The sequence below is a fragment of the Thermothelomyces thermophilus genome, chromosome 1, assembly GCF_000226095.1.
Source record: "Thermothelomyces thermophilus ATCC 42464 chromosome 1, complete sequence".
Taxonomy (NCBI): domain Eukaryota; kingdom Fungi; phylum Ascomycota; class Sordariomycetes; order Sordariales; family Chaetomiaceae; genus Thermothelomyces; species Thermothelomyces thermophilus.
Genome location: NC_016472.1, coordinates 5,354,392 through 5,374,022, shown reverse-complemented (window position 1 = coordinate 5,374,022; position 19,631 = coordinate 5,354,392). Strand labels below are relative to the sequence as shown.

General features: G+C 58.0%; 6 protein-coding genes across 6 annotated transcripts; 4 read left to right on the top strand and 2 right to left on the bottom strand.

Annotated features, from left to right (window-relative positions):
- Positions 1 to 108: 108 nt before the first annotated feature.
- Positions 109 to 767, top strand: MYCTH_2123311 (uncharacterized protein; the record flags this gene model as incomplete). Its single annotated transcript, XM_003659618.1, has 3 exons — positions 109 to 174; positions 240 to 346; positions 659 to 767. The coding sequence occupies 3 exons, from the start codon at positions 109 to 111 to the stop codon at positions 765 to 767; spliced, it is 282 nt and encodes a 93-aa protein (XP_003659666.1).
- A 7,160-nt stretch (positions 768 to 7,927) lies between these two features.
- On the bottom strand, positions 7,928 to 10,267 carry MYCTH_2296978 (uncharacterized protein). The gene is made up of 3 exons (XM_003659617.1): positions 9,625 to 10,267; positions 8,853 to 9,521; positions 7,928 to 8,740 (listed from the first exon to the last, which is right to left on the bottom strand). The coding sequence occupies exons 1-3, from the start codon at positions 10,112 to 10,114 to the stop codon at positions 8,634 to 8,636; spliced, it is 1,266 nt and encodes a 421-aa protein (XP_003659665.1). The 5' UTR covers positions 10,115 to 10,267; the 3' UTR covers positions 7,928 to 8,633.
- Positions 10,268 to 10,415: 148 nt separating this feature from the next.
- MYCTH_2296974 (uncharacterized protein) lies at positions 10,416 to 12,087 on the top strand. The gene is made up of 4 exons (XM_003659616.1): positions 10,416 to 10,643; positions 10,721 to 10,847; positions 11,002 to 11,250; positions 11,348 to 12,087. Exons 1-4 carry the CDS (start codon positions 10,528 to 10,530, stop codon positions 11,612 to 11,614), a joined length of 759 nt encoding a protein of 252 aa, XP_003659664.1. The 5' UTR covers positions 10,416 to 10,527; the 3' UTR covers positions 11,615 to 12,087.
- On the bottom strand, positions 12,017 to 13,672 carry MYCTH_2055104 (uncharacterized protein; the record flags this gene model as incomplete). The annotated part of the gene is made up of 4 exons (XM_003659615.1): positions 12,017 to 12,676; positions 12,835 to 13,268; positions 13,364 to 13,497; positions 13,557 to 13,672. The coding sequence occupies 4 exons, from the start codon at positions 13,670 to 13,672 to the stop codon at positions 12,017 to 12,019; spliced, it is 1,344 nt and encodes a 447-aa protein (XP_003659663.1).
- Positions 13,673 to 14,536: 864 nt separating this feature from the next.
- Positions 14,537 to 16,871, top strand: MYCTH_77465 (uncharacterized protein). The gene is made up of 2 exons (XM_003659614.1): positions 14,537 to 14,659; positions 14,731 to 16,871. The coding sequence occupies exons 1-2, from the start codon at positions 14,596 to 14,598 to the stop codon at positions 16,722 to 16,724; spliced, it is 2,058 nt and encodes a 685-aa protein (XP_003659662.1). The 5' UTR covers positions 14,537 to 14,595; the 3' UTR covers positions 16,725 to 16,871.
- Positions 16,872 to 17,660: 789 nt separating this feature from the next.
- On the top strand, positions 17,661 to 19,623 carry MYCTH_2296969 (uncharacterized protein). Its single transcript, XM_003659613.1, has 4 exons — positions 17,661 to 18,147; positions 18,332 to 18,360; positions 18,467 to 18,619; positions 18,704 to 19,623. Exons 1-4 carry the CDS (start codon positions 17,928 to 17,930, stop codon positions 19,373 to 19,375), a joined length of 1,074 nt encoding a protein of 357 aa, XP_003659661.1. The 5' UTR covers positions 17,661 to 17,927; the 3' UTR covers positions 19,376 to 19,623.
- The last annotated feature ends 8 nt before the right edge of the window (positions 19,624 to 19,631 follow it).

The following is a 19,631-nucleotide window of genomic DNA, read 5'->3' as shown; positions in this document are numbered from 1 at the left end:
AGATGGAGCCTCAGCCCATTTCCATTCTGCGAGCGACAGGGCTGGTGCAGGGGCGTCACGACTCATGGGGTTTAGCGGCATTTTAATTCTGCTGCCTGCTGGCAAACCATGTCGTGTACGGATTACGCCGTCCCGGAAGCCGATCTCAAATCGGATTCGGCACGGACGGCGCCAGTGAGAACCCAATATCTTGGGATTATGACGGCACATCGCGCCTGCCAATTTATCTGCTGAAACAGACACTGCGCCGCCCACTCAATGGCTGTGCTGGCTTCAGACCGCGGAAGCCGCAGGGCCCCATTCACCAACGGCCAGCACCCGCTGGTTTGAGCGAGCGGGCGAGCGGGTGAGGATAGCGGTTCCCCCCCTCACTCAATCAATTCTTCCTCCCCCAAAGAAGAAGGGACCCTTTCGATCGGTCCTGTCGGCCATTCCGCAGGGCTGACCTACTGTGTACAACCACGAATTACATGTCGTCTTCAACTTCTCCGCATGGCGTCTGCAGGAGGGTGTGCTGGCGTCGCATACACATGTGGTGGCTGCATTCTGGCGGCTAAATAGTCCAATGGCATCAGCGGCGAGTTGGCCTCGGGTCCTCTTGCAGCTGAGCACGCACCATCCAGACACCCAGACGCGCACGTTGAACGCATGGCGCTAGCCTCGCGAACGCCGACCGTCGAATCAAGCGCGCGTATCCGGGCGGCTTCCGGCCGAAAGGCACGCCCGAGGCCGAACTTTTTGAACCACCATCTTCCTTATCATCATGAAGTTGTGCATCTATTGGTCTGTTGCTTCTACAAGTGCTTGCGAGGTGGTGAGGCATTGCGAGCCTTAGATTCCGCGGGATCGTCGCCCACGAGTTCCGGCGAGGAGAACGCAACCTACTGCGGGGACGCGCGATCTGCTTTGTGGAGGACTCCGCGCAAGGTGCAGCGCAGAGCAGTGCACTCCACTAACTACTGCGTACTGTTGTGTATGTATGTATGTATGTACTCTCAGTACACATATCCCGTGGTGTGCAGTCTCCGTAGTGTATGCACTGGTGTAGGGTGCAAGCGCGGCCAAAAAGGTTCCCACCCCTCCGACTCCGACAGGCCCGCCGCCAAGGTAAGCGGACTGTGGGGGCATTCAAGTTTAGTGGGCTTTCCTGGACGGGCATGGCGTGAGCCTTGAAAAGCTTGTAATACTTCCGATTGGACCCGATCCAGCTGCCAAGTGACGGCTAGCGGTTTTCCATTGTTTTCCGGATCCGAGATGGTCTCGGTTCCGGTGCTAGTTTCAGTGTCCGCGAAAAGCCCAAAATTCAACTCTAGCTTTGAACTGCAGTGCGCAGAAATTCACCGGTCCGTAGCCCGATTGCTCTTGCCTTTGTGGTTTCAAAACAGGGAAGTCCATGATTCCCTTTCCAGTCGCTCTCATTTCATTTCCTCACTTCGAGCCCTCCAATTGCCTTCTTTGGCTCGTCAAATCTGTCTCGCTTCGTGGTGCTGACGACTCCCGACCTTAGTTATTAGTGGAGGTTCTACTGGCGACGAGCCTAGCCATTTTCGGCGGGAACTTTTCTTCTTGCCGTCTTTTCCTCGACAACAACGGCATGTCTCACTGGCCCCCGTCGGCTGCGCTCACCTTAAACAAGCCCCGTGACCCAGCAGTGCCCGGCAATCGGCCTCGGCCATCGACAACGGTAGTTACGCTCTGAGGCGAGCACTAGGTCTCTCGTCAGATTACACACACACAGTTGTGCCAGTTGTGCTTTTCTGTTCGGTCCGATGGCGCAGGACGAATCGTGACAGACCGTCATTTCTCCGCACGCTCAGCGCCTCACACCTGCATCAAAGGTGCATAGACTGAAAAACACGAAAAGCAGTATCCAAGTGGCAAAGCCAGATGATGGGCGAGCCCAGGGTTTGCTCGCTGACACGAATTATCGGTCGTATCAACTGCCAGCAAAACTTCGCGCGCGCGGGCGCGGTTCCCAGTCGCGCCAAACCGTGATTTGTTCGCCGCTTGTCGCTTGCGCTTGTTAGCTTCACCGACTCTTGCTAGGGCGGACTTTTTGAACCCTCCTTTGTGGACTAGCAGCAACGAAGTAGCATCAATATGCAGAGTGCTTGCAGACAGCGGTGGGAAGCGGGGCCGACACCCCGCACTGAGTGCGACGGTAACGCAACGGCTCCGTCGGCGATCTGTGGCACACAACCGCCTTGAGCATGACGGCATCTCACCCTGTGTTCTCGCTCAAGAAGGAGTGAGAAGCGGGCCGGCAGAAAACACCACAGCACGACCACCTCGGCGGCCAGCTGAACAGGCGAACAATATGCTCTTTCTTGCCCGGTGACCCGCGCGGCCGGCGTCAGAAGCTTAATCACAGTCCTACCTACAGCCCTGTAGGGCAGCAGGAGCCATACTCGGGAAGAGTGACCAAATACTTTTCCCCTTCGGTCGGCTGGTCAACGAACGAGCCTAAAGCGTCCAAAGAACAGGCTCTGCGTACTTTCCACAGTCCATCAGCCGTCCCCATCCGTGGCCGTTGACCGTATGTGCTGCAGTCACTTACTTGGTCGCCATCGGTAACCTTCTGTCATTTGTGACAGCAGTTTCCCAGATGTCGCCGGCAATCTCGATGCCGCACCGGCCGTGGTAGGCGTGTTGGGCCACAAAGTCGTCCGAGCATCACATCCGGGTTCGCCGGGCTTGGCGAAAACCTTCCACACCATCCGGTCTTGCATCTGGGTTGGAGCGAGGTGAGGGCGGATCAAATACCTTGGCTGTCTCAGGACCGAGGCAAAGCTGCGGAATCTCTTGAAACCCGCCTGCTTCTCTTTCGCGTACGGAAGATTCGACGCGCCGAACCCAATCACCGAAATCATCCGCTTGTCGGACGGGGTTCGGCAATTCCAAAACAGAGCCATCCAAGTGTACGGATTACCGAACAAAGTAATCCGTACTGTTCTCACATACAAAGATACTTATATTATTATACACATACAATATACCTTCCTTATACACCTATGGATGTTCAAATATGTGGGAGTGCCCTTGGTCAAGCGGCTGGCTGGTTTCAGGCAGTGGCTTTGCGCCGTCTTGACCGTCAATCGAAGTCCGAGCTGGTACATACCAGGCCGAGTCCGAGCCCAACACGCCGGCGCTTCGGCCGAAGCATCTTCCGGCCATCAAGGACTTGGCATTGCAATCTGGCCCCTTTTGTCAGACGGAGAGAGCCCAGTGATTGTATGGCTCTATTTCTAAGTGCCTATCCGTCTGGTCTGAGTCGAGCTGCGACAATTATAGGTCCTGGTGGGGGGGGGGGGGGGATAGTGCTTATCTCACCAGGTGCGAGCCCACCACAACGCGTTTAAACTGCCTTGCCGCTGGGAACGGTCAGCAATGCTGCTGTGCGCCACCCACTTGGCTCGAATTAGAGCTGTTTTGCGTTGGAAGATGGCCTTATCTTGTTACCGCCTCGGCCGCTATTGGCTTTGTCAGATTACGAGATCTGCGCCGTGTTGTTGTTTCAATTCTCAGATTGTGGTCAAGCACCACACCCCCTCATCCAACATCGTCTTAACACGCTTTCTCCGCGCGGCGAGGCGGGAAACGGGATTAACCCCGTTCCCCGACCGTCTTCCCCTCCCCGCAACCCGCGGTTGGCTGCGCCCTCTACCGTCAGCTTTCTGAAGTACACGTAAGGGGTCATGAAACAACCGACTGGGTAGCAATTCAACAAGGGCCACGACGCCATCGGGGAATGCGAACGTTGCGATTTGGCAGAGCACATGACTAGGTATCCCTCTCCAAGAAGCATTGGACTTGTGTAGTGCATGTAGCCAGATTGCAAGGCATCCTATCCCTGGCGATCTATCCGCTGCAACGATCACGAGCACTGTTCGCGTTCGCGGCCAGAGGCAATGGTCCACGCTCTCTGCCCCTGACCCCTCCTCTCTCTCTTCCCTTCCGAGGTTCAACCGTCCTTGCAAGAGCACCATGCCAATAATACCTCTCGGGACCGAGGGTTATGTAGGTGCTACTGAGGTGAGTGAGTTCGTCACCGGAGGTTTCTCGCGGGATTAAGCTCTCGGCCGAGAAGTACTTTCCCAATTCGTTTGCCTCTTCGCCCTGGCCAAAAAGGAAGGAAGGAAAGGAAGACCCGAGAGAGAATACTGGAAAGGTTTAAGCTTCTTTCCCGAACAAGCAAACCCGGCGCATCTCGGTCGAACCTGCAGACCAACGGAGACCGACCTCCCCAATTCTTGTTGTCTCTTTATATCACTCTCTGGCCTGCTCCCTTCCCGTGTTCTTTCCTGGGCTTCTCATCCATCGTTCTTTCCCTCTTCTTCCAGAGAGAAGATCGGTGTGACGAGCACGGGAGACAAGGTTGCGTACGTTATCTCCTACCTGCCGTATCTGTACACCGTACGGTTCACTGCGCGCTTCGAGCCATGTTCTGTTTGGGGGCAGGCAAAGCAGGAGCGCGGCACGGCGCGGCGTAGGGAGCATTCCAGAAGGAAACAGGGGACAAGGGGGTTGAGGGAGGCGTTATCCTCACATCATCGTTATCACAAAGCCGGTAGTGAGTCGGCGAGGCCGGCGACAGAACGGTTTTTTTTTTTTTTTAGTTATCTTTGGCTGACGGTCAATCCGAGCGAGCGTGTAGCTGGGTTCCTGGGCGAAGCTACTGGAGGAACTGGAGGAGCGCATGGCAAGTGTCAGAGGTTGGCCTGGGAACAACAAGCGAGCCGTCAGAGCATCTTTGGTCGAGGCGAATGACGCGTTGTCATGGTACCACCTCACGGTAGGTGTGCACCCTTTCTGTACATGCACTGAATAGGGGCCAAGGGGGAAGGCAAAGAAGTATGGTATTGGAGCGTGGATAGATGCGGCGCTCGGCAATCCTTGTCCGGGCACTCTGCTGCAGTCATACGTTCTTCTTCTCAGGTCAAACGGGACTAGCGTCCCTATGTGCCCATGAAGGCGAGCTCCTCCCGGCGTATCTTGCCTGGGACTACTACCATACGCCTATTGATCAAGCACCAAGAGGGCCTAGGAGTGGAATGAGGCGTAACACTTGTAGATCTATCACCTTTGCTCACTTCAGAAGGTGAAGGCAAGCCCAAAACGCAGCTCGACTGGAGTCCTCATCTGCAACTGTTGCCGACAGAACATCTGGTCTCTTCCCAATTACTACGTAACCCTCGTCCGGTAGCTTTCAACTTCTGCCGATCTTCTTTTTTTATCTCTCTATTTCTTCTTCGGATTTTTCGCATCACGTTGTTTGAGGCTTTTGTTCGTTCTGAAGAGACTTAACTCGGTAACATGTTGCTACGTCCTGTGCCTCCCGCAAATATTTCGCCCCAAATCCTACTGTCCCTGCTTCCCCTGGCTCGAAGGATTCGAGACCTGGTGGGCTGGTGGGCTCGGCATATAACTACTGCAACGACGCCGTACCACCTAGAGGTATGTACACTACTAAGAAAACAACACTCCGAACTGGCGGCTGACCTAGTTTTGGAACGCGCGGTTAATTGCACGTATTGGAAACGCTAGTCAGTCTGGACTACGGTTTGCTTTGTTCCCAGCCGAGGATGGGCACTTCAGTCCGCTTGTCGCTGTTGTGTAGCTTATAATCGGGGTGGAATGTGTGGTGTAGAAGGTCAAGGACAGGAAGAAGAAAGATGGTAATAATGAGTAAAACAAAACCTACTCGGGAGAAATTGGATGACTATCGGGACCAAAACGGAGAACCGGCTCCCGTTAGGGAACCACGGCCAGAATGGTGGGCTATAAGGGCGCCCAAACCCGGCCACAACGCCTCATTGACTCATGATCCCTTGGTGTATCTGAGTATTCTCTCTCCGCCTTTCTCATACACATTATAACCATCCACGCAATATCCCGCATGGCCTCTGTTCTTATCCAAGCTAGATGGTGTCTGAGTTGTCATTTCAGGGGTCACACCTATTTTCGGAAAAGGAAAAGGAAAAAAAAAAGAACAACAACGAGGTTTAGAGCACAAAAAAAAAGAAAGGTAGATATGCTATTTTGGGGAGCATGCTCCGTATAGTTATAATAATACGCGGTCAAATACGCGGTTAAGAAGGCGCGATGGCTTCGGGTTCGTTCTGCCCCGAACCACGACGACCACCACTTCTCTGAGATTGTATGCATCTTCCCCTTAACCCTCTAAAAGAAGCCGCACCGTTTCAACGGCCCGTTCCTCTAGAGCCAATGATGAAGCAGGGCAGGGTACAAACAGGGTGCGGCAGGAATCAATCCTTCCGAGCAGCGGTGCCGCCGCGACCCTTTTCTTCCGCTGCAAAGATTCGCGGACCACTGTCAACAAATACCAGGTCGGGACCAACCTTTCCGAGAGCACGCTGTTGCCTTTCTGAAGTATGGGCCGTGGCAGAGCTACTTTTCTTTCCTTTCTTTTTTTGTCTTGTCTTTTTTTTTTTTTTTTTTTTGTTTGGCAGTTGTTCTTTAACAGTCTGCAGTTGGCACTGTTTCAAGTCGGCAGTGAACGAGTCTGAGGCGTAAAGTTACCGCCACAACCACAACCGGCGGCGCCGGCGGCGGTGGACGATGATCCGTCTTCCAGAAAGACTTCGACACCACGGGGGCGAAGGGGGAGGGGACCCCTTGGATTCTGCTGGGCCACCAAAGACAGACTCGGGAATCTACCTCCTCCTCCTCCGTCAGCGGGACATCCTGGGCCTGCGTGGCTGTGTGTTGAGAGCGGCAAGCAACCCGAGACGCGACCCGCGCGGGAGGCGCCTAGCTCGACGGGAAACAGACAGGCCTCTCCTGCCTTGTGTGCCAAGAGGGATCGACCGGCGGGACAGGTGTCGACAGAAAGGCTGGCCCGTTCAAACGCCTCTCTCGTCAGCCTATACTAGGAGGGCTCCTAGGAGACGGAAGTTCCGAGAAGATTCGGAGTACTGCTGCCCCTCACCCTCTCCTCACTACACCCCTCTCCCCCCCCCTTTTTCTAACCCCGGAGGAAACGTTCTTTCTTTGCCGAGCCAACGAGACGAAGAGAAGCGAGAATACGTTGTACTGCGTATGAGCGTGTGAAAGCGGAGGAAAGAAGTTGGGTTGGGGGGGGGGGGGGAGGGGAGAGCGAGGGGAAAGGCAGCGGTTCCGGTTGGTGGATGGTTACAGTACGGCACATGTGCAAACAGGAGCTCGTGCGACCAAGGGGGCCCAGGATCGGGGAGGGTGAGGCGGCTGGGTTATTGCTACACTCCTCAAAGTGTTCGTCTGTCTATATGGCTGGTGTTCTGCCCAGCAGATCTTCTCACACGCGCTCCAGACAGAAGATTGGGATTGCAGACCGTGTCATTGCTCGGAGGAGAGGGAGGGAGGAGGGAAGGGGGAAGGGACCTCCTACCGGAGAACATCAGTCTTAAGGAGAGGACCGAGGCATGCCAGACGTGGTGTTTCCCAGCACACGTCTGTTTGTTGTCTGTCTTCTCTCGGCCTTCTGTCCTCCCTGGGCTGCCCGCGTGTATTGACCCCGTTTTCTCCCCGTCTTGCCGCTCCAGATATTGGACGGCACCAGTCTTTCCGGCCCGAGGCCGCTTGCAGTGTTTCTGCGGGACATACACACTATGCCAGACCTTGACCATCCTCTCTGCACCAGCCGTTATGATGATGGCTGATATGCGCCAGAACCGGCCAGACTCGGCTGATTCGTCGCGGCGTGACGTGACCGTATCTATAGAGTAAGAAGTTGTTCCGATGTATGTACGTGTATTGCAAATCGACGTCCAACGGCCCCCAAAATCAACCCAACAGCAGCCACATAATGCGCCAACTGCCGACAAGACAAGTACGCGGCAACGGGATTCGCCAACGAGTATGCCTGCAATGTGACTCGAATTTGATTCACGCTTTTGAATAGCGCCGGGAACGGCGCCATTTGTTGGTTTTCGGTGACCAAACCATACAATCAAGAGACGCCGCAGTGAGGGTTTTCTGTTACGGAGGGAGTCGCAGTGGTTGTGGCTCCAACCAACGACGATCCAGTGTCACCAACCGCTTGCAGGCTTCAACCAACTGCGAGAGAGAGAGAGAGAGAGTTGGCACATGCGAGCGTCTGCAGATCCGGCACGAACTTTCCAGCCTTCACAAGACGTGACCCTGCTCGTCAACGAAATACCGGCCGTTCCATCCACTCGTTTGCCCTACTTTCACGCTGTCATGATGACATAGCCTCAAATCCAACGTATGGCCTCCAACCAACAACCTTCCTCAGCGGTAGGAAGCCGGGTGTCGGCTGATCGCCGGGAGCACCCAGAAACTATCCTGTCAATATAGGAGCAAGACTTGCAGCAAAGTGTACATGTGTGAGATAAGACCGTGGTGACACACCAGATTCCCAGTCAGGGGTGGAAAGATATCATTGCTTTTGCCTTGTTGGTAGACCAAACCATCGTACATCCATACAATCTCGTACACCCAAAATAGCAGAAGTCGCAGACATACACAATCGAGAGAGGTGTTGCTCGTTCCGCGCATTCTCGCCAGGGAAAGAAGCATGAATCTCCAAGCAGAGCAGTTGGGAACCAGCCCTTTCTTGGTTTTGTCTTGCTTCCAACTGCCAGTCTCCGTCTTCCCGTCCAGCCCCCAGGGGCTCAATGCACCCAACCCTCAAAGTCATCGGAAAACCACACGGCTGCAGCGAGATAGTTGTCGTGAACATCCCCCCACGTTCTCGCGGCCTCCCTCATCGCCCGAATAGCTGACCATCTCATGTCAGCAAGAATAACGCACCGCACATCTACCGACAGAAGAGCTAAAAAAAAAAAAAAAAAAAGAGAGAGAGAGAGAGAGAGAATTAAGAAGAGACTCACCCTTGACGTAATGGGCATCCGTGGCCCACTCGGAGGTGAGCGCGCGCTGCTCCACGTACCGCCAGCTCTTGCCCTTGAGGTCGCGCGGCACGTAGTCCCGGTCGACGCGGGGCCGGAGGACGGCGACGTAGACGGCGAGGGCGAGCAGCCACCACTGGCGGACGACGGGGACGTGGAAGCGCGGCGGCAGCACCGGCAGCAGGATGCGCACGGCGTGGCTGGCGGTCAGCACGTGCACCAGGAAGAAGTTGTAGGCGTGCGTGCCCGGGCGGACGGTGGCGACCAGGAGGGCGACGGCGGCCTCTTGCGACGCGCGGAAGAGGGCGAGCGGGTCCGCGTTCGCGCCGCCCGCCGACCCGGACCCGGACGGGCGCAGGTCCCAGGCATTCCAGTACTCGAGCAAGAGGTCCTCGTGATCGCGGAAGAGGGGCTCAATGTTGGCATAGCCCGGCTCCCGGAAGAGTCCGTCGAAGCGGGTGTCCGAGGCGAGCCTGTCGAGGAGCTCGAGCGGGGATGTGGAAGAGAAAGGGGCCGGGCGGGTGTAGGAAGGGTCGTCGATGTATCTGTGCAAGAAGTTGTACTGAGTCGCGGCCAAGCCGAGGGCCTCGGTGGCGATCTCTCGGCTGTCGAACTCGTAGGCGTAGCCGAGGTGGATTAGAGGATGGCCGACTGAGAGCGGAGGAGGAGTAAAAGAAAGGGAGGGATTAGTTAGCGATACGGTCTGGTGCGGCTTTTCATGTGGAAGCTGTAGAAAACAAGGGTTGGAGCATACGGCCGCCGATGAGACCGTTGACCAGGGGCTCATCGCCCTTGAACATGTACTTCTCGATCAATTCCTTCCAGTTGTAGGCGTGCTTCATGGCGAGGGCGTCTTCGAAGAAGTCTACGTAGGCGCGCTGGTACCGCTTGTCACCGAGGAAATCCCGCCAATCATCCTCGGCAATCTGTGCGGGCGAGTCCGTCCATGGCTCGAGCGTCTTGGACTCGACGTCGTAGATGTGGTAGAGCTGCTCGGGGGTGGCGCCGAGATGGTAGGCCGAGCAGAGGATGTGGGGCAAGTGGTTGTCGAATTGCAGGTCATGATAGAGGATGGAGTGGTTGATGTGGTTTGCCCTGAGGAGGTGCCTGAGCGTGCGCGGCCTCCTGTCTTTGTTGCCCTCGAGGGCGTGCACCTCGACGGGCGGCAGAGAAATCGTCGTGGGCTCATCGCGAGGAGTCACCAGTCGGTTGACCAGCGGCACGTACGAGAGAAACGAAGCCATTATTTTACTGTTTACGCGCGGTCATTATAATAAACAGTTGGGTCCACAGGCAGGTTGCTTCATTGATTTGTCGAAACTGTGCAGCTGAGTTTCGATGATCTCGACGCGGGGACGAGATCTCGTGATCCCGTCGTTTGTTGGGGGAGCTTTGACGGGAAGAAAAGGGTTGAGTGATGTCAGGGCCAAGCCGGCTGCAACCTAGCTACCCTGAGAAGCCCCACGCCAAGCATCGCCGCTCCCCCAATGAGGTTTAGTGTAGGTGCAGTGTTGCGAGCCCCCGGCCGAGCCCCGTCAATGGGCCCCGCCCCCGCCCCCGCCATGGAAGCACCCCTAAACCTCAAGTCCTTGGATGGAAGCTCGAGCGTTTTACTCCCTTCTTCGACGTTCAAAACACGCCAACAGCAGCAGGCACGATGGCACCGAAAGCAATTGTCGCACCGTCGATTCTTTCGGCGGACTTTGCCGACCTGGGCGCGGAATGCTCGCGAACGATGGAGCGGGGCGCCGACTGGCTCCATGTCGACATCATGTAGGTTGCGGCGAGCGCCCGCCTGGACAGTGCCCGGGAACACGAGCTGGATACGCGATACTCACAGCTGTTGTCAGGGACGGCCACTTCGTCCCAAACCTCACCTTTGGTCCCCCCGTGGTCGCTAAGATCCGCTCGCACGTCGACCGCCCAACCGAGTCTTATGGCAAGGGCACCTTTGACTGCCACATGATGATCGCCGAGGTGCGTTCTCATCTCTTCTTTACATCCCTCCCCCCCCCCCCCCCTTCCTTCCTCCCCTTTGCAATTCCTTCTCTTTCCAGTCACTTGTCCCTGTCAGGTGACAGTCAGGTTAGGACCGCAACCAAAGCTAACCCCTCTCTGCCCGCCCAACCAGCCCAAGAAATGGGTCAAGGAGTTCAAGGCGGCCGGCTGCGACCTCTACTGCTTCCACTACGAGGCTGCTATCAACTCGACCGCCGCCGAGAGCCCCGAGGCGCATTCGGACCTCAAGACGTCCCCCCGTGAGCTGATCCGCTACATCCACGAGCAGGGCATGCTGGCCGGCATCGCCATCAAGCCCGCAACCAAGGCCGAGGTGCTGTACGAGGTGCTGGATAGCTCCGACCCGGCGGAGCGGCCAGATGTGCGTGTTTTTCTGTTTTGCTGTTTTCTGAGACTCGGCACCGATCTTGATTGCTTGCTATGGATGGACGCTGACAAAGTCATGGGGTTATTTATAGATGGTACTGGTGATGACGGTCGAGCCCGGGTTCGGCGGGCAAAAGTTCATGGCGTCGGAGCTGCCCAAGGTGCAAGCGCTGCGGCAGCGGTACCCGGATCTGAACATCGAGGTCGACGGCGGGCTGGGGCCGAGCACCATCGACCAGGCAGCGGACGCCGGAGCGAACGTGATCGTTGCGGGGAGCGCCGTGTTCGGGGCCAAGGATCCGGCCGCGGTAATCTCTTTGCTGCGGGAGGCCGTGGCCAAGAGGGGCGAGAAGTTGTAGGTTGGGAGAAGGTGTAGAATGCTTGGAGGAGGGTGAATTTGTGTACGTATGAGAAGAAGCGAAAGATCTGCTTGTTGATAGATACCTGGTGCTGCGAGCGGCATAAACACTTTTATCGATGTTTGGCAAGCCATTTGGCCTTGATCTGATGGTGGCAAGGGTATTAAAATTCAGGTCATCAACGGACCCTCGCCTCAGGGTCATGAGTCTCAACACTACCTGCGAGCCCACTTCCGCTCCGCCGCGCAACAGCGCCCCCGGACCAACTTGCCTCCCCCTCCTCCTCCTCCTCGCACACTTAACCACCACTCGTTCACTTCCCGTCTCCCAGCACCTCCTCCAAGACGGCAATCAACCTCTTTACCTCGTCAACTACACTCTACTGTCAGTCTTTTTGCGATCTCACTCGCATTGTTGTCCCGGCACAGACAAAGGAAAAAAAGGGGGAAGAAGAAGAAGAAAAACAAAACAGAGCATCGACTCACTCGTGTTGTAATGCACCATGCTGACCCTCACCACCCCTTCCCTGCCTTCCTCCCCGGCGAGGCCCAGGACCTCCCTGACCAGCCGGTCCGAGTAGAAGGCGCCCCAGCGGATGCCGATGCGGCCGCCGCTGGCGGCCTCGACGGCCTCGACGACCGCCCTGGACCCGCGGCCGCGGACGGTGAAGCTGACGGTCGGCACGCGCGCGGCCGCGTCGGCCGACCGCTCCCCGTACACGGTCACGTCGGCGCGGGCGCCGAGCCAGCCCAGCAGCGTCGCCTGCAGGGCCTCCTCGTGGGCGGCCACGGCGGCCCACTTGTCGGTGCCGTCGTTGCTGCCGTCGTTGCTGTTGTTGATACCACCGTAGGAGGAGGAGGAGGAGGAGGAGGAGGAGGAGGAAGAGGGGGAGGAGAAGTAGGCGGTGACGGCGGGCAGGGCGTGGACAAGCTCGTAGCTAGCCGCGGCGAGGCCCAGCCGGTTCTCGGCGGCGGCGTGCGGGTTGAAGAAGTGGCCGAGCGAGCGGAGGGCCGAGAGGGCCCGCCGGCTGGTATATAGGATGGAGAGGTGTGGGCCGTAGACCTGATGCGGGTCAATAACAGATTCTTCCTCTCTTTCCCCCCACCTCCTGTCTGTATTACACAGGGTAGACATTCAACGCCAGGAGGGAAAGGAAACAGTCGGGAACATGAACGAAAAAAGGAAATTTGATTTTTTTTTTAAAAAAAAGGAGGTGATACCTTGTACCAGGAAAAGGAGTACAGGTCCACGCCGAGGTCCTTGACGTCGATCTTGCGGTGCGGGGCGTATGCGACGGCGTCGACGCATACCAGGGCCTCGGGACTGAGCTGGTGGACGGTGGAGGCGATGGCCTTGATGTCGTGGATGGTGCCGAGGATGTTGCTCGCGTGGGTGCAGGTGACGAGCCGAGTCCTGTGGGTGAGGAGGGCGGGCAGGTCCGAGGCGAGCAGTTTCGGGTTGGTTTTGGCGTCAGGGGTGGCGGTCGAACTGGGCTTCCACCACTTGACCACCAGCTTCTGGCGCTCGGCTAGGTCCAGCCACGGAGCAATGTTGGCCTCGTGGTCGATGGCCGAGATGATGACCTCATCGCCTTCCCGGAAGCTCAAGGCATATGAGACGTTGCGAAAGTGCTGGGTCGTGGATGGGCCGAGCACTGGAGGGGAGGGAGGGGACAAAAAGGGTAAGTTTCTTGTGAGCATGACATGGGACACCCCGGGCCGTCCTTCTGGAAAGAGGGGCAGCACATACCGACTTCCTCTCTCGAGGCTCCGATAAACTCTGCTGCGGCCCTATAACCGGCCTCATAGCGTTCCGTGGCCTTTTTGCCTGTGTCATAGCTCGCTCCGAGCTGAACATTGGTGTTGAGGAGGTAGTCCCGAATGCTAAGATGGTCCTGGTCAACTCGACGTCCCCGGCTTCACGGCCACAGCGCGCTTCATACCGTTCAGCAACCGCCCCCAGAGTTTGGCTTCCACCGGCATTGTCGAAGTAGACCTGCTCTCCGGCCAATGCGGGGAAGCTTCCCCTCACCGCGTTCATGTCCAGGGCGGAACTCATGATGACCACATCAGATTAGGGTGCTTGGAAGGAAACAGGAGTAAGGACTATAACAGAGGGAAAAAAAAGAAAACAAAAAAAGAAAGGGGGAAATGAGGAGGAAAGAGTGCGCCGGCAGGTTGCCGAAAAAGATAATTACATCTGACAAGATCGGATGACGGGTTTCCAAGCCGAAGCAACCCGGTCGCCGGGCGGGGACCCACGGCATCGGGGAGAGTGTGGAGACAGGGTCGGACTACGCGGGTGGCGGTCCGGCCAGCTCCCGTCGTAATCATGGACATGGCGAGCTGGCAGACTGGTCTTTGTGCGAGCTGAGAGCATAGGGGCGTCCAGAAATCAAGAGCCCGGCTTTGTCGGCAAGTAGGTTGGGTTCCGTATCAGATTGGTGAGTTTCGTCCTGACACGGCGTGTAAAACTGCTCCTGCAGCCTTGATTTGTGATGAGTAAGGTAGATAGCCGCTGCCCCGGCTGCGTCCCTTTTGTTCGAGCAGCGTGGCCCTGGCGGCAACTGCATGATTGCGGTTCGCATCTGAGCATGCGTGCAAACGGCCCAGACTTCAGATCCACTGCTGCACAGAGGCGCGTTGGCGTCCAATTGCTGCTGGAAGGCATACCTATGCAGGTAACCAGGCGCTTTTAAAGCGGCGTGCATTGTGAGCGCATCGCCTCATACATACAGAGTAATCCGTACATACACAGGACGGAGTAATCCGCACAGGGACCCCCATCCCCCGCATGAATGTGCGGGAAGCAAAAAATGTCTGGGGACCCACATTCAGCGGATTCTGCCACACGACACCGCAATATTTCAACTCGGGATCAGCCCATTTCTCTAGAGCTCCTTCCTCTCGGTATCCCGCCCCGCCCAGACAGTCTTTTTGGTAATCGCCCCGCGGTCAATTCGAAAGGTTACACAATTCACAATGAAGAGAAAGGCGGCTGGCTCCGCCGACGGCAAGAATCCGGCCAAGAAGCGACCCAAGAACAGTACGGAACTCAAGATGGACCTCCCCCTCCGTAGCCTTGATCTGGCGCAAATGTGCTGACGCGCGCAGCAGCTCTCGGCAGAGAAGATGCCAAAGCTCGCTTCCGGAAGGGCCTCTTCGACAAGGAGGTGCTCGACAAGTACACGTCGCAGTACGCGTCGTCAAGTCCCTACAAGCACTGCGTCATCAGCGGCCTGATCGATGACGACCTCCTGCGCAAGGTCCGGTCCGAGATCAAGGCGAACGTCCACTTCACTCCGAAGGAGACCGACATCTACAAGATCCACCAGAGCGGCGACCTTGCCAACCTGGACGGCCTCGACGACGAGGCCCTCTCCAAGCTCCCCTCGCTTCTCGCCCTGCGCGACGCCCTCTACTCGCAGACCTTCCGCGACTACGTCTCCCACATCACCAACTGCGGGCCCCTGAGCGGGCGCAAGACCGACATGGCCATCAACGTCTACACCCCCGGCTGCTACCTCCTGTGCCACGACGACGTCATCGGCTCTCGCAAGGTCAGCTACATCCTGTACCTGACCGACCCCGACACGCCCTGGCAGCCCGAGTGGGGCGGCGCCCTGCGGCTCTACCCCGTGGTGGACCGCGAGGGCAAGGACGGCGAGGTGGCCAAGACCCCGCTGCCGGACGTGGTCAAGGTCATCCCGCCCGCGTGGAACCAGCTTTCCTTCTTCGCGGTGCAGCCCGGGGAGTCCTTCCACGACGTCGAGGAGGTCTACCATGCCTCCTCCAAGGAGGAGCTCGACAAGAACGGCGGGCGCATCCGCATGGCCATCAGCGGCTGGTTCCACATCCCCCAGATCGGGGAGGACGGTTACGTGGAGGGAGCCGAGGAGAAGGCGGCCCAGAAGAGCGGCCTGATGCAGCTACAGGGCAACCCCGACCAGCACGATCGGCCCCGGGCGAAGCCCGTTCCCGTCGAGCCTGGCGATGGCGAGGCCAGCGACGAGTTCCCCCTGGACGAGGCAGACCTCGAGTTCCTCCTCAAGTACATCGCCCCTACGTACCTGACCCCGGACACACTCGAGCGGGTCGCCGACCACTTTGAGGAAGAGTTCAGCATCACCCTGTCGGACATCCTGCATCCCAAGTTCGCCGCCAAGCTGCGCGAGTATGTCGAATCCCAGGAGGCCCAGCCGCTGCCCGAGGATAGCGAGGAGATCGACAAGGGCCCGTGGAAGGTCGCCCGTCCGCCACACAAGCACCGCTATCTCTTCCTGCAGCCCGGCCAGGAGAAGCTCGAGGCGTCGCCGCTACAGGAACTTCTCGAGGTCCTCCTGCCGTCCAAGCAATTCCGCCTCTGGCTGCAGATGGCGACACGCTCGCGCATAGAGAGCTACGACGTGCTTGCGCGGAGATTCCGTCGCGGCAAGGACTACACGCTCGCGACCGGACACGAGGGCAAGCCGAGGCTCGAGGTCAATATCGGTCTCACCCCGACGGACGGCTGGGGCGACGTCGACGATGACGACGGCGGCAGCTCCGAAGCCTCATCCGAATCCGAGGAGGCTCAGGAAAGCAGCAAGACACCTGGCAAGAATGGTAAGAAGGGGACCGCTTCTGCTGTCAACGGCGAGTCCAAGGACAAGGGCAAGGGCAAGGGCAAGGGCAAGGCCGTTGAGAAGGACGTAGAGGAGGAGGAGGAGGAGGAGGAGGAAGAAGAAGAAGAAGAGGAAGGGAAGGAGGAAGACGGGGAGGTCGGCGGTCACGAAGTGTACATGGCGGGCGATGACGACGGCGACGAGGATGCGGCCATCTACAAGAGCAGCGCCGACGACGACAACATCCTGTTCTTCCAGGCGGCGGCGTGGAACAAGATGACCATCGTCCTCCGCGACAGCGGAACGCTGCGGTTTGTCAAGTACGTCAGCGCCAGTGCCAAGGGAGACCGGTGGGACATTAGCGCCACGTTCGAGATTGAGGAGCAGGACGAGGCGCCGGATGAGAAGGACGACGGCGCCGAGGGCTCGGGTGCCGGGGTGCCGGAGGACGAGTCGGAGGAAGAGTTTAACGGTTTTTCGAGCAGCGAGGCGAGCGATTCGGAATAGGCCGCTGGTAAGAGACGCTGGGGGGGTTGGGGTGCGACAACGCAGTTAACGCAGTAACATGTTTGACGAACTTGCAGGCTCATCTTCTGGAGGAAACCCTCACCAGGGTGGATGATCTCGAACTAATGCTACTCTTCGTAAGACCTCACCTTTGATTGACCTTGTTGCATCGGGCGTCGGGGCGTTTTAGCCGATCGAGCTCTCGGCAGAGAGCCCTTGTTTCGCTCGGATGCGTCACTCCAGAATTGCCCAGCCTTGAGGCCCCGCTAGCCCGTCTTCCCCATCTCGGGGCTGTCCGGTAGTTTCGAGGGAGCTGCGGGGTGCACTCGACGATCGCCGGCTTGAGTGCTAGCTGCTGCGACCCCAAAGCTCGACCGGCGTTGGTGGCAAACCACCTTTTGACCCGTATCGAATCCGCAACTTGTGGATGCCCAAGGGCTCGGGATCGCATCTGGAAAAGCACGCAGGCACGAGAAGAAGGGCAGAAGATCTGGGCGCAGTTGCACCCCGAGTCCCTCTCACATGGGCTCGAAGGGGGCATGAGGGAATGGGCGAGAGTGGAGTCAATGATGCAGAGGAGTTCGTCGCATCCGCATGTGGTTCGTCGATCCGGAAGGGGAGGGTCCCCGAGCCGAGCTGCCGGCCACGCCCTAGCGGGCGGCATCTCCTTGTTGGCGGGAAACTGGGTTCGGTCGGTGCCGGTGTGGGCAGGATTTGGAATAGGCAACCCGGCAAAACGCACCTGCACTTGACCCATTAGCATGTACAGTACAGTACATACATACATACATACATACAGTACCTACGGTTGACGGGCTTGCTTGTTAGCTACTTACTCTTACAGGACCAACCGGAGCCCCTCTGGCGCCACTTTCCCGCCGAATCTGCTGGCTAGACCACTGAGCCAGATCCAGGGAACCAGGGTTGATTCCCTTTTTTTTTCTTTTCCTTTCCCCCCCCCCCCTCATCTCGTCTCATCCCACTTATTCCGTATTTGCAAGTCGTCCGATCAGGCTTTAGATACATACATACATCAACCCACCCCGGATACCCCCTACTCCGTCCCCTGGAGAGTTTTGGGGCAGTCGCTTGTCTCGTTGCTTTTGTTTCAAACACCGCATATTGACAGCGCTTATTACACCATCCTCTTCGGCGCACCTAACCAAACCACCCCTCCCCACCCCCCCGGCACTTTGATTGACAATGCCAATCCGCAACCCGTTCGCACGCCGTGCCGGTACCGCCGCCGCCGTTCAGGACGAGAACCAACGGCCCGGCTCGGCGGCGGGAACCATCACTGCTGCGGACGCCGCGCCCACCGCCGGGTTCGAGAGGGTAGACACTGTCGGATCCAAGGCCTCGTCGGCGTTCAGCATCCGCAGCGGCAGGAGAAGCTATGACACGGGCGAGTACAAGATGAGTGGTAGGTCTAGCTTATACGGAATCCGAACCTCCTCTTTTTTGTCTTTTTTTTTTTATTTTTATTTTTTCTTTTCTTTCTTTCATAGAATACTTCAAGCGTTTATCAATTCGCCCTTGGACGACTGCAAGACTGGATGTATGTGGAACCTGACGGCTGATTTGCTGGGGGAATCATTCGATTACAGTCGTCAACGACAGCGGGGTCTACCTTCCAGTAAGTTGTTTTGCATTTCCCCCTCCTCCCCCCCCCCCCCCCGGGGGCCACGACATCAAAGAATTTCGCGCTGTTTCAGGGGTGCGGTGCTAACAAGAACCTCAAGCCGTCGCCGGTTGAGAGAGAAGCCTCGTGGCCGCGCCGCTACCTATCGCGCACGTCCAGCGGCAGGAGCAGCAGTCTCGCTCACAGAGACAGCGGCGAGATTGACCAGTTTCCCATCTCGCGCGAGTCGTTCGATTCGTACCGGCGGTCTTTTGTATGTTTTCCCTTTTTTCTTTCTCTTCTCTGTACAATACCTTCTCGATCAAAACGCTGACAGAAGCCGCGCCGCGCGCGACAGGACATCTGCGCCAGGAGCCCCGTCGTCCACCCCATCACCACCAACGCCCCCGTCACGGCGCGGCAGTCCCTCGACTCGGCCACCCTCCGCCCGGCCTGCTTCCCACCCCGCTCCCCGCTGAGCGGCCAGCAGCAGCACCAGCAGCACGCGCGCCGGTGGCGGGGGCCGCCCACGCCCGAGGAGAGCGCCACAGTCGCCGGCGGCAGTGATGGGGCGAGGTTTGAGGACGTCGGGCTGGGTGACCAGAACGGCCGGACCGGCGGCGGCGAGAGGGGGAGTTCCTTCTTCTTCTTCTCCCATGATAGAGACGCCAGCGGGACGCCGCAGGTGCCGCAGGCGCCCGAGTCACAACCGCATCAAGCTCCCCAAGCGCGGAAGAGAGGGTTCTTCTTTGGCAAGTTTGGTGGTGGTGGTGGCGGCGGCGGCGGCGGCGTCGGCGAAAACGGCGCTGACGCCCCCGCGGATGGGGGATCCACCGGCACCGTCGTGTCGCGGCTCCTGCCCGGGCTGGTCGGCGGCGGCGGCGGCGGCGGGAGGAAGAGGGCGCAGAGCGGCGGGCAGGGGGCCGAGTTGGGCGTCATGCCGGCTGCTTCGCGGTTGGACGGCCCTGCCGCTGCTATTACTGCTCCCCCCGGCTTGGAGGGGATGCAGGCTAAGGAAGTCGAGGTTTGAGGATTTCTTTTTGTTCCTTCCCTCTTCAACCTCCCGGAGTGTTTATTGTTGTGGAATCAGGCGGATGACCCTGCGTAGTACATACGTGCAGTACGGGAACCACCTGGCTATGACGTTCTGCTCTGGCTAGGGGGGGTCCAGGGGCGGATTGCATACATTGCATGGCTCGCCACACGAGCAGCGATTTGGGTATGATTTTGAGATTCTATCCTCTTCCCTCGCTCCGGCTGCAACGCAGAGAATAGGGAGGCGCCAT

Excerpts from the sequence above, each read along its gene's own strand:
- MYCTH_2296978 (XM_003659617.1), bottom strand. The coding sequence starts at position 10,114 with ATGGCTTCGTTTCTCTCGTACGTGCCGCTGGTCAACCGACTGGTGACT. Across the intron at positions 9,522-9,624 it reads CAACGGTCTCATCGGCGGCC|TCGGCCATCCTCTAATCCAC; the intron begins GTATGCTCCAAC and ends CTCCGCTCTCAG. Across the intron at positions 8,741-8,852 it reads GGATGCCCATTACGTCAAGG|CTATTCGGGCGATGAGGGAG; the intron begins GTGAGTCTCTTC and ends TGAGATGGTCAG.
- MYCTH_2296974 (XM_003659616.1), top strand. The coding sequence starts at position 10,528 with ATGGCACCGAAAGCAATTGTCGCACCGTCGATTCTTTCGGCGGACTTT. Across the intron at positions 10,644-10,720 it reads TGGCTCCATGTCGACATCAT|GGACGGCCACTTCGTCCCAA; the intron begins GTAGGTTGCGGC and ends AGCTGTTGTCAG. Across the intron at positions 10,848-11,001 it reads GCCACATGATGATCGCCGAG|CCCAAGAAATGGGTCAAGGA; the intron begins GTGCGTTCTCAT and ends CCGCCCAACCAG.
- MYCTH_77465 (XM_003659614.1), top strand. The coding sequence starts at position 14,596 with ATGAAGAGAAAGGCGGCTGGCTCCGCCGACGGCAAGAATCCGGCCAAG. Across the intron at positions 14,660-14,730 it reads CAAGAAGCGACCCAAGAACA|CTCTCGGCAGAGAAGATGCC; the intron begins GTACGGAACTCA and ends CGCGCGCAGCAG.
- MYCTH_2296969 (XM_003659613.1), top strand. The coding sequence starts at position 17,928 with ATGCCAATCCGCAACCCGTTCGCACGCCGTGCCGGTACCGCCGCCGCC. Across the intron at positions 18,148-18,331 it reads GGGCGAGTACAAGATGAGTG|TCGTCAACGACAGCGGGGTC; the intron begins GTAGGTCTAGCT and ends ATTCGATTACAG. Across the intron at positions 18,361-18,466 it reads ACAGCGGGGTCTACCTTCCA|CCGTCGCCGGTTGAGAGAGA; the intron begins GTAAGTTGTTTT and ends AAGAACCTCAAG.